Below are 12,566 nucleotides of genomic sequence, written 5' to 3' on the forward strand. Positions count from 1 at the left end.
CCAACCCTTTAGTTTTTGTACATTCAGAGTGCTACACAACAGAGGTTTACTGTGTAACGAGGAATGCCACGGAATTCCTCAAATTTTAAATAAATCAATCAAATGCAAGTCAGTACACTTCAATCAAACCGCGATATGGACTAGTGTATATGTGAATATTAAATGGCAAAAATATCATTTACTACAGACAACACGCAACACGCGTGTGCTTCAGTAATAAACAAAACAGCACGTCTGCGTCAGTCATTCCGTCACATTCCGCGTTACACAGTAAATTCCGTTTCTATGAAAGCATTCCGGGATTCTGTTCCTGTTTTCTGCATCGTGGAAATAAACACCCCAGCAACCACTGAATGCACGTCTCGTATATAAAAAACATTTTTTTTAGGGGCCCTTGGCTTTTGGGGGCCCAAGGCGGTCGCCTACCTTTTGCCTAATGGTAAAGTCCGCCTCTGACAGTGAGTGAATATGGCATGTCTAATGAAGACTCAGAATCTCTTTAAAGCTTTTAGTTTTATTGCTCGTGTTCTCAGCTAGCTTTATTTAACAAACATGAACACGTCTAAACATATTAGACATGCTTAAGCCAAAACATGAATATAATCATGAAAAAAAAATAGAATTGGTCTCTCTTTTGGCATTGACAGCTTTACGTTAATATATAAAAAATGAAATGCAATTCGTCTTTATGCAGCAAAAGCTTTGGCAGTTCGTATATTCCCAGAGCCTTGGTTATAAGATATTAAATGGAAAGAGAACAACTGATTCAGTTCATATAAATATTCCCTTCCTATTTTGACTATCTGATTCTAAAAAATGAAAATTAAAATGTACACTTTTGAGGCAATCTATTCACAATAAAAAGAAAAAGGCTCCATGGAAACATTAGCATCACTCTTTTTTACAATGTATTCCAAAATAAATTTTTAGATGATACAAATGAATTATTCATTTATAACTCTTAATTATTCAGCCAAAATTGTAAAGACATGTAAAAATATAGCCTGCTTATGCATTTTTTTTAAAAGTGGGCAGGATTGCTTTCAAAAATATTTTCAGAAACAAGCTTTTGAACACAAGCTGATGCTTCTTGATGAATTAGTTTGTCACTTCAATAAATTCTCTTTTTGTCAGCTTGCATTCAGATGAGAAAACGAATGTGACTGCGTTAGAGACATGCAGACCGTATACATACAGAAAGTGATTTCCATGAATGTTCTACATTTACACAAACATACACACACAATATATATATATGCATATCATAAAAGCAAAGCAGTTATGGTTAAAAAAAATCTTCCATGAGACAGATATGTACTACATCTAACCTAAATTTTAACATGGGACACAAAACTTGAATATTTCAAGTGTTGTATATTCATAAGTAGAACAGATGGAACTGGTTAGGTCATGAGTACACAAATAAACAATAATAAAATATGATAACCATACAGTTTTAGTATGGCACAAAGATATTGCCTAAATGTAGTTTAGATGTACTTGACACAAAGTACATGCATTTCCATTCATTTTTGGTTCGCTTGTTCTACGTTTTGGTAGAATGACAGCACTTCAGGAAAAGGCACAGATGTTAAAACAGTTTCTATAGACATCATAAAGAAAAAAATATCACTTCATTGTTTAGTTTTTTTGCTGTATTAGCTCAACATCTACATGATTATAAACGAATCTCATGTCGCTGAGAAACCTTCAATAAAATATAATTAGCTGACAAGAAGTGCATACGCTGTTTTGAAGAACAGTGCATTTGCTTATAGTAATTAAAAATATTAAGGCTTTTTTCCCCATAGATTTGGATTGATGTACACGTGCGTTCACCTACTACAAAAACAAGCTATTCTTAGACACATATATCAAGTATTAGCAGTGGTGTGATGTATTTATCCACTTTCCATTCAGAAGTATGTGCAAACCTCTTGTTTTGGGGAATATTATAGACAGCAATGGTTTACTCTCACAGATGATGAGGTTATTGCTCGAAATACACTAATCTGAGTGAGTTCATTTATGTGAGTCAAAAGGCTATGGAATAAAAAACCCACAAAAAGGAAAAAACTGACTTAACTCCACCTGTCCAATCCAAACTGTTTATGAAGGCTTGAGTCTCTGACAACTTTGACATATGAGATCAACATTGGACGAGCTTTCAAAAATCAAATAACAGCAGGGGAATTCAATACCGAATTCAAATCAACACGCTGCTGTTCCTGGAGTTGACTGAGATGGATGTTTGGTTAAACGTGGTCCATGATCCAGTTTTTGTCAGGGGTGACACTTGACCGGGCCGAGGCTTCACTGCTGCTGCTCTCACGTGTGGCGCTGAAGGCAGGGGAACACACATAGCGAACACTCCAGGGGTCCTGCGTGCTTCCCGATCAGGGGTTTCCTCTATGTCTGACTCCCCATAGATTTGGATTGATGTACACGTGCGTTCACCTACTACAAAAACAGGCTATTCTTAGACACATATATCAAGTATTAGCAGTGGTGTGATGTATTTATCCACTTTCCATTCAGAAGTATGTGCAAACCTCTTGTTTTGGGGAATATTATAGACAGCAATGGTTTACTCTCACAGATGATGAGGTTATTGCTCGAAATACACTAATCTGAGTGAGTTCATTTATGTGAGTCAAAAGGCTATGGAATAAAAAACCCACAAAAAGGAAAAAACTGACTTAACTCCACCTGTCCAATCCAAACTGTTTATGAAGGCTTGAGTCTCTGACAACTTTGACATATGAGATCAACATTGGACGAGCTTTCAAAAATCAAATAACAGCAGGGGAATTCAATACCGAATTCAAATCAACACGCTGCTGTTCCTGGAGTTGACTGAGATGGATGTTTGGTTAAACGTGGTCCATGATCCAGTTTTTGTCAGGGGTGACACTTGACCGGGCCGAGGCTTCACTGCTGCTGCTCTCACGTGTGGCGCTGAAGGCAGGGGAACACACATAGCGAACACTCCAGGGGTCCTGCGTGCTTCCCGATCAGGGGTTTCCTCTATGTCTGACCCCTGCCAGGCACTCCTGTCAGATCCTTCCTTATGATCTCATTCACTACAGAAAAGAAGAACATGTTTCAAAATGAAAGGACAGAAGATTTGTGAACAAGTGAATTGCATAATGTGCAACTGCACATATTGGTTCAAAAGTCTCAGAACACTAGTATAAATGCTTATATATAATATCATAACTTAGCCAAATGAAAAAAAATGTAAAAAAAAAACATTACAATTCTAAAAATGTTAAAAATTGTGTCATTTAATATAATGAAATTAGCATATTTATTTATCTATAATTAAATATTTAATTACAAATTTATGATATATAATAATAATATAGATTTTATATGTATATTTAAATTAACACACACACACACACACATACATACATCTATATTTTAAACCTGTATGTTCAGTTAAGTATATTAAATATATATTTCCAGATTTAATAAGTACTTTAAAATAATATTAAACATTATATTGTTATATTGTGTAATTTCAAATATTTCTTCATTTTACATTATAACTTTACTGTAAAAAAATTCTAAAGGTGTTACTTGTGTGTGTGTGTGTGTGTGGTTATTTAAGCATATTATTTCCAGATTTAATATGTATATTTAAATTAGCATATATGTAATAATATGTATACATGCATGAATGATAAAATATAGATGAACTGGACAAATATTTGACATGGAAATGAAATGGAAAAAGTGTCCTAATTTACTTGAATTCAGCCTATGTAAAACCCGCAGATATTGATGTAGTAGTGATTTTGATTATATTAAAACTAAACACACACGTGCACACACACAATCTATATATACATACAAATATCACTTTCACATGTTAAACTGCAGTGACACTGAATGGGCACTAGGTGGAAGGGAATCATCTGACAGAACACGCTCAGTGAAGCCCTTGTATTGGCCATTACTTCCTGTTGTTACTCTTTCTACAGGGGGGCATAAATGGAAACTTTTACTGCCTCTTCATTCTAAGAATAGCAGCAGGGCGCGTGGGGTTGTTAACACAATCGCAATACCACTACACACCAACTCTAGTCTAGCCACACGTGAACAAAGGTCAAATCACACGAATGTGGGAATACACCTCTACACAGGTTTGAGTTAAGCATGGAGCAAAATGATGACAAATTCATGGTACGATTACGTGGTAGACCAAAAACAAGTTGTTATAATAAATACATGGTACTGTCCAAAAGTATTACCATGGTACCATGTCCAAAAAAGTTTAGTAGATAAGTAATGGTATAAATAAAATATGTTGGTTTAGGACAAAAGATTCCATTTGTTATATATATATATCCACCATTTACTTATTCAGCTGCTAAACTGCAGCGTCATGCAGACTGGTTTAACCTGATTGGCCACATCCTCAGTGCTGTATACTATCAGGACGAGACACTTCGGCCTGGAAACCCAGAGCCCAGCCAGGGCATCACTACCACAATAGACTACACAATGCCATGCTGTTTGTTAAAATGGATGTGCTGGAATAACAGGTGTAGCATATAGATTCTCTTGAGCCATATGTTTCTGACTAAGATGGCCATTCTGAATATTTAGCATAAAATTAATGAAACCCACTACAGCAATCTGCACTCTTATTATTAGCAATGAATAATGCAATAATACATAGTAACAAACATCCAACAAGTTATAGTGCTCTTTATTTGAAGTGCAACACCATGGCAATGTCAAAAAGTAAAAATGCACAGGTTTTACAAAATGTATGCATAAGAAAAACGTCACTAATTGGCCAACCAAGAATGAAATAAACCATACTGAAAGATTTTGACAAACAGCGTATGTTGTGGTAAAAGCTTGCATTAGAGAAGGAACTTGATGTTCAACTGATTTCCCTATTTGAAGCTTTGATTGTGTAAGAAGCAAAATGCCACAGATATAAAAGTCTAAACTGAAAATAAACAGATTAAAAATAGCATGAAATGTTTAGACCACCTCAGATATGATAAATGAACGTAAATGAATAAGTAAATGCTTCATTCATTCATTAAATAGCCCTTTAAAAAAATCTTAAAATAAATAAATAATCGAATACATAATACTAAAATGCATTATTCAGGAAATTTGTGATTACTGTGATCAGACTCAAATAAAACCGTTTTTCTTTTCAGTAGAATCTACAACAGCACAATGAAGAAAGCCTTGCGGTTTTAGTCATACAACCCTAAGTATGGGAGCTCTACGTGGATGACATCTGTTTTTCCCTCCGAGACTAATGAAGAACAGATGAGAGAGGAATAAACTGGTAGCAGCGGGATGCTGAGGTGCTTTATCAGTGAGTAAAAAAAAAAAAACTAATACAAGGCCCTGTAGCCATCGCAGACTCCAGATACTACTTTATAACAGCTTAAAAGAAACTCTCAACTGCAAGGAAGTTGGACTTTTTGACATGTAACAGCAGTAAGAAACTAGATTTTCTTCCGAATAAAATACATGTGGTGCTTCGCTGAGCAAAACTTGCTGATGTGGCTTTTAGCACCTTGTTAGTTAGTTTCGTAACAACCCAAAAGAAAAATCCCCAAAACAATCTCAAATCAGATCACTTAGAAACATCATAACACACATCGTCTAAATAAGTCCCATGATGAAGTATTCTTCCTGTCTATACATAGACAACCATGCAATGTACAGGAAAAGGGGGTTATAGGGAAAGTAATGAAGGGTTGGCACACACTGATGGTTTTAGAGCTGTAAAGGAAGTGTACAGACTGGGCGGTATAATAGGTGAGTGTCTGGCTGGAGAGACCTTGGCCAATCAGAACGCTTGTTTACAAACCAATGGTGGAGAGTAAGACAGAGCATAGTAGATGACTCAGTCTCCACTGTGTGTGTGCGCGCGCATATACTTAGCTATACTTGGGGACAAAAACATGGAAAGTTTTCTTTTAGGTGTAGGGTTAGGCTGTAGTCATTATTATTAGCTTTATATAAAACAATTGTAGTCTAAGGTACATCTTCATGTGAACCAGAACTGCGTGTGTATGTGGATCAGGTTTTGCAAACATCTCAAATAGTAAAACCTGTAATCCACTATATTGTGGGGACCAGTCAAAAGTCTCTATATGATGAAAACGGCTTAAAGTATATTAATGAAAAAGTAAAAATGCACACGTCTGTGTAAGGGTTAGGTTTAGGGGATCAAAATTATTTGCTCAGTATTAAAGCAACAGAAGTCAATGGAAAGTCCCCACCATAACAGAAAAACATATGACAATATGGAATGACAGGACATCCTATATTGACTTTAGGTATATATATATGTGTATGGACCTTAGACTAATGGCGCTTTTCCACTGCATGGTACGACTCGGCTCGGCTCAGTACTGTACGGCACGGCACGGCTCGGCTCGGTTTGCGTTTCCACTGCAGTTTAGTACCGCTTTAGAGTGGGCGGGATTATTCACATGTTGTTATTGTTGCACAGCCTCTACTGCCGCAACTCCTGAAAAACTGTTTAATTCCGCGTCGCCCTATCAAGCTCACTGGATCCGCTCCTCTGCTATCAACGAGAGGAACGTCTGTGCTTCCTCAACAGACAACGAAACAGCCACTTTTTGGTTTAAAAAAAGGTGCGCTCGTTCAAAACAGTTGCGTTTGATCCTTCGCTGGCTGTGAAGATGGGAGATTTGGGAGATTTAAATCTAGAGGGTCTGTTGTGTCTCGTGTCGCAAATTCAGTGACGCCGGTAGTGATGATTCTCTCCGGCCAATCCGTGATCAGCAGAGTTTAAATGTCACATTTTGGTAACGGTATGGTTCGCTTGGAACCTCAACCGAGGTGGTACTGAAAAAAGTACCAGGTACTGTACCCAGTGGAAAACCCCCCAAAAGTGAACCGTACCGAGCCATACCGTGCAGTACCATGCAGTGGAAAAGTGCCATAAGTAGACACCATTTGTAGACGTAGCTAGGTGTCATTTGTTTATGTAATGCAACACTAAAAATGGGTCTTTCTGTGGACAAAAAACGGCACCATCCCTAACTAAGGTCTATACAACAGAGCAAGAAATTTGCAAGTATGTTGTAAAGAGTGTAAAGACAGTGAACAGACATACAGCACATGATCTACAAGTTACTGTGTGTGTGTGGTGGGTACTGGCTAGCACTAAGCGAATAATAAAGCCACAGTGTAAGCGTAAAGGACAGGAAGAGTCTACACCGCAGGTCTGACTGTTTGCCCTCCAAAACAGACCAGTTTAGAAAGAGTAAAACCAAAGGCCAAACTGACAAGATCTCCTTCCCTTTCAACTCTGCTTTCTGTACCATGTTACACTCTATAAACTACAGATGCTGCTTAATTCGAACACCACTTTCAAAGAACAAAGCTATGTCTTATCAGGACACCGTTTTTACAGCCAAAAATCCAATGGCTTGGCGTACACATGGTCCAAATGCAAGTGATCTGAAACTAATGTGCATGGCTTACGTGCTCTATCTAAATTAGTCCTGCTGCTCTCTCCAGCTGGAAGAACTTCAACTCTGTTGCCTCAGGCTTTGGTTCCAGCCTGGGAAGCCTAAGTTGAGCCAGTTGAGCACTGGAAGATTGGCCAACATTGTACCCTGAAAACTCTAGGCCAGTTTGGCTGTTTATAACACTTGTTAAGGGCCAATGTGGAGATGAGCTAAAATCAAAAGTGTACAGTCAAAGAAAACTAGAAAAAGAACAACACAAAAAAAGACCAGTTTGGACTAGTGTGCATTTCTAGGTTGGTACTAGGTTGGATATGGCCACAGCCATATCACCCTGCAGCCCAAGACTGGTTGCCCACTGAAGCTAAGCAGGGTTGAGCCTGGTCAGTTCCTGGATGGGAGACCTCCTGGGAAAACTAGGTTGCTGCTGGAAGAGGTGTTAGTGAGGCCAGCAGGGGGTGCTCACCCTGTGGTCTGTGTGGGTCCTAATGCCCCAGTATAGTGACAGGGACACTATACTGTCAAAAAGCACCGTCTTTCAGATGAGACGTTAAACCGAGGTCCTGACTCTCTGTGTTCATTAAAAATCCCATGGCACTTCTCGTAAAACAGTAGGGGTGTAACCCCAGTGTCCTGGCCAAATTGCCCCCTTGCCTTTGTCAAGTATGGCCTCCTAATAATCCCCTACCACTTGATTGGCTCTCTCTCTCTCTCCTCTCCACCTGTAGCTGGTGTGTGGCGAGCGCACTGGCGCCATTGTCCTGTGGCTGCCGTCGCATCATCCAAGTGGATGCTGTACAACAATACACAATAAAGCGCTATATAAATGCATCATTCATTCATTCATTCTTTCAACCCAGTTGGTGGACCACAATCGCTAAAACTTTGCTGCCAAAGCTGGTCAAACAATTCTGGCTGGTTAAGCTTGTAAAGAAGTTGTTGGTTATTAAAAGTCTAGAATTAACGCAAAAGATGTGTGTGACGAGAGGGGTGGGGCCGAGAGCCGTGGGAACGGAGCGAAGCCGGTGGAGTAAATGCTAATGCACGACACCTGCGCCACTCACCGGTCTCGAGTCCCACGGAGGAGCTCCGGAAGGATAAAAGGAGGAGTGACGACAGTGTTGGACGAGAGAGGACCAGGCCTGGACTTTATTTTGTGTTTTGTGTGCGGCAGTCGTCCGCGAGGGGCTGCCGCTTTACTTTCATTTTGTGTTTGTTTATTTTATTAAAGTTTTCTTTAAATGTCTGCTGGTTCTCGTCTCCTTCTTCCCGTGACTATGAACTGTGTTACAATGTGCTTCCTTTTCTTGCTATTGAGAAATGCATGTTCATAATGAAATGGATGAAGGTACAGTTTCTATATAGAAAGCTGACCACAGAAACCCTGATACCCCTTTCAAAAGCCACTATCGAAATTCTAAGTGAGATGGATGTATCTGCATGAGTCATATTACAACAGATTGTGTGTGAAGGTCTTGGCAAACATCAAACATTGAGATGTTAGTGGGTGGATCACTACACCGTGACCGTGAAGTAAAACTGGAGCCACCAGGCTTCTTAACTAGCTTAACCAACTAGTTTATACTGGTTTATAATTAGGCCAAACAGGCTCATTACAAAGTCCATGCTGAATTCACTAAGCTAAAGTGAAAGCTAAAGTTGCAGGGTCAACTTGCTCATGAGTAGAATGACAAAAACAGCTGCCTCGCACCTTGAGAGATTCAGCAACTTCAGCGAATAACTGTGGCCCAACAGAACACACTGCATTTTCTAACTATTTTGGGTTGGAGTGGTAAAGTGAACAAAAATAAATGAACAAAAACAAAAACAATTTTTAAAGTTTGGGCTCCTAAACATTAGATCACTCTCACCCAAAGCAGTTATTGTAAATGAAATGATCACAGATAATCGTTTTGATGTACTCTGCTTAACTGAAACCTGGCTAAAACCTAATGATTATATTGGTCTAAATGAGTCTACTCCACCAAGCTACTATTATAAGCATGAGCCCCGTCAGACTGGTCGTGGTGGCGGTGTTGCAACAATATATAGTGATATTCTCAATGTTACTCAGAAGACAGGATACAGGTTTAACTCATTCGAAATACTAATGCTTAATGTTACACTGTCAGATATGCAAAAGAAATCTATCGTAGATATGGATTGACATCCCGTGGTAACTAGGATTTACACAAGCTTCAGTCTGGATCCAGAACTCCTGAGAAGAGATGATGCAAGCCCTCAGAGGACCTCAGATGATGCCAACCATGAAACAACATACAGAACTACCACATTTTGCTATAAGTTTGATTGCATCATATAATAATTGCTGTTAATATTGTTCATCGTCTGTTTTATTACGTCTTAAATTGATTTTTCCGTACTGCTGGTTCGTCTGGTCAGAGGAGAACTAGCCCCCTGACTGAGAACTGGCCCCCCGACTTTTTTCTCCATTCTGTCACCGATGGAGTTTTGGTTCCTTGCCGCTGTCGCCTCTGGCTTGCTTAGTTGGGGACACTTCTTTTCCGGCGATATCGTTGACATAATTGCAAAGATATTATTTAAACTGAGCTGGATGTTGACATCACTGAATTCAATGATGAACTGTCTTTAACTGAAAAATGAGTGTTTACTATTGTCACTTTGCATTATTGACACTATTTTCCTAATTAATGCTGTTCAGTTGCTTTGACACAATCTGTATTGTTAAAAGCGCTATATAAATAAAGGTGACTTGACTTGACTTAAAGTGGTAACTTCCTAGTTACCAGCCAACCACTCAAAAATTGTTGCAAGAGCAGTGTATTCTGTGTGGCCACTGTTATTCCCTGAGATTTTTACAAATCTCAGCAGTTTCTGTCTTGCTTTAAAGGGCCTTAATGAGGGCAACCTTTATGGGTTTACCAGAGTGGTATTAAACTCTAATGGGGCTACCAGAAATTCTTGTACATAAAAAAGGGGGGTCTAAAGGGATTAATTAGAAAGGTTCTAAACCAGCATCTTGTTTAAAGGTTTAAGGTCCCGGGAATCTCATAGTAACTCTCTATTGACGTGTCTACAGTTTCAGCGTTGCTGTTTACTCAGGGAAACCCTATTAGAGTATGCAGAAGAAATTCCATCTTTTGCTCCCGGTCCCATCTGCTTCAGTTTTTCCATCCAACCTGGCCCTTTTCCTTTCCTGCGGACTTCCACCCATTACTATCTTATTCAGATCAAGCTGCCTTTCTGCATAAGTGCAGCAGCTGCAAATAGGAGTTCTATCCTCCAGATTGGCAAGAGTGCGACCTGTGGAAAAAAAGCTAATCCTCTCGTGGGTTCCCCCCGCAGTATTCGGGGGTGCGGGGGCAAGGGGAAGCCCTGGCCAAGTATAACAAACAAAAAGGCTTTCCCCAGCTCTCCCAGGCAGCCCATTCCACTGTTTGACAATGGGTTGCCATGGCACTTGTTTTGCGAATCATAACACTGTCAACATGTCCAAAAAGTTTTGGAGCTACTCAGTTTTCTTTTACTTTTTTTATGTGCAAAGTCAAAAGAGCACCCATTTCCTTGTCAGATACAGCGTGTAAGGAACCCCCTGTATGAGACGTAATGAACCACAAAATTGCCCTACAGAAGTGACACTGAAATCTCATGCCTTCCCTTGTCAGTTTTCTGCTACATCGTGGTTTGGCTATTTTTAAAGTCATTATAACATGCCTATGTTTTTTGACACACCTGAAAAACAAATCAGAGGGTGTGTGTGAGGAAACGTGCAGTCGTATCCACCATATTCATTCCAGATAATTCATTCTTATTTGACTCTTTCGGAGTAATCAACAAGAGATGGACTTGACAAGCACTCTTCCTGCTATTGTCTCAAAGCAGACAAAATGTGCTCAGGGGCATTTCTAATGGTACATTAACATGCTGTCAGTCAAAGAATGTGCCAGAATGGCTCTTGACAACGCATTCCTATTTTAAAGACAATTTGAAAGCATGTGTCACTTCATGCATATGCACTGACAGATGCTTTTGAGCCACAGTATAGATTGGCACACTATTTAAGAAGCAGTTTCTAAAGCTTCCCAACCAATTTGCTTATTTTTACATAATTACGAATGCCTACTATCAACCATCAGAACAGCTATTTGTCAACCTGTAGCTACTCACCATCATCAAGGTAGGCCTGGTCCAAGTTCTCCTGCTTGACTGTGACTCGTCCAGGAACGCTGGTTCTCTGTTCGTCCGTCGAGGAACATCTCTGGGGCTCTACTTGGACAGGTGGTGACCTGTCTTTGGCCACTCTCTGGAGGAAGGGCTGTTGTTGGATGACTGTTGGGTAATTCTGAGGCTGCTGAGGTGCCTGGGCTGGTGCTGGTGAACGGTTTGCCCCTGTGGCTTGAGGACCATGCTGATTGTAGCCCTCACAATAAATTATGTGTTGATGTTCTGGGGGTGGTGGCGCAGGAGGATCTCCACCTCTGAGCAGGTGGTGGTTGGTGGGAGAGAACTGGATGATTGAGGGATGCTGGTTGGAAGGATGCTGGCCAGCCAGATGAGAGGACTGGGCTGGGGAACCTGTGTGGACCAGAACTGATCGATGGGAGTCTGGAATCATAGTGGCTCCCGTCTGAGAGTAAATAGGACTGCTTGACAAGCTCTTTCCAGGATGGGAGTACATTATGGCTGGGCTCTGCTGCTGAAATCGGTGGTCCGGAGGGGAGACACCCAGGCGGGTCTGCTGACAGGGGACGAGCCCAGGCACCAGGCCACTGTCTGGGGTGATGACCCCGCGAGGGTTATAGTATGGCTGTGGAGACACCCCCAGCATTTGTGACATGGAATAACCCATCCGACCAGATTCATATTCATCCACTGGCTCTGTCTTAATAGAGGGAACTAGGGAAGTAAAATAACTGTGAGAATAACTGTGATGGAGTATTCAAAGTGCACTTATCAATTCTGAACCTGGACTTAACATTAATATCATGGAAAAGGTACATAATATTCAATATACTAAATGCAAACTGAGGTCATGCACATATAAAAATCTTACAAGTACAGTAAATAATACCCCTAACCACCTTAAAGGTACAGGAG

At 40.0% G+C, this 12,566-nt stretch overlaps 1 protein-coding gene across 3 annotated transcripts in view; it reads right to left on the bottom strand.

Annotated features, from left to right (window-relative positions):
• Positions 1-498: 498 nt before the first annotated feature.
• LOC107590470 (nuclear factor of activated T-cells, cytoplasmic 2-like) overlaps positions 499-12,566 on the bottom strand; it is a 37,914-nt gene continuing 25,846 nt past the window's right edge. For 2 of the 3 annotated variants that reach the window (XM_016279221.1, XM_016279219.1), the window contains exons 9-10: positions 11,637-12,365; positions 2,451-3,083 (exon numbers count right to left, since the gene is read on the bottom strand). In XM_016279221.1, coding sequence (XP_016134707.1) covers positions 3,028-3,083; positions 11,637-12,365 — 785 coding nt within the window. In that variant the 3' untranslated portion in view covers positions 2,451-3,027. Of the gene's footprint in view, positions 2,414-2,450; positions 3,084-11,636; positions 12,366-12,566 lie in introns of those variants that run through there. The other variant, XM_016279220.1, reaches the window with a different exon arrangement.

This window comes from Sinocyclocheilus grahami, unplaced genomic scaffold, assembly GCF_001515645.1.
Source record: "Sinocyclocheilus grahami isolate Dianchi unplaced genomic scaffold, SAMN03320097.WGS_v1.1 scaffold128.1, whole genome shotgun sequence".
Lineage (NCBI taxonomy): Eukaryota > Metazoa > Chordata > Actinopteri > Cypriniformes > Cyprinidae > Sinocyclocheilus > Sinocyclocheilus grahami.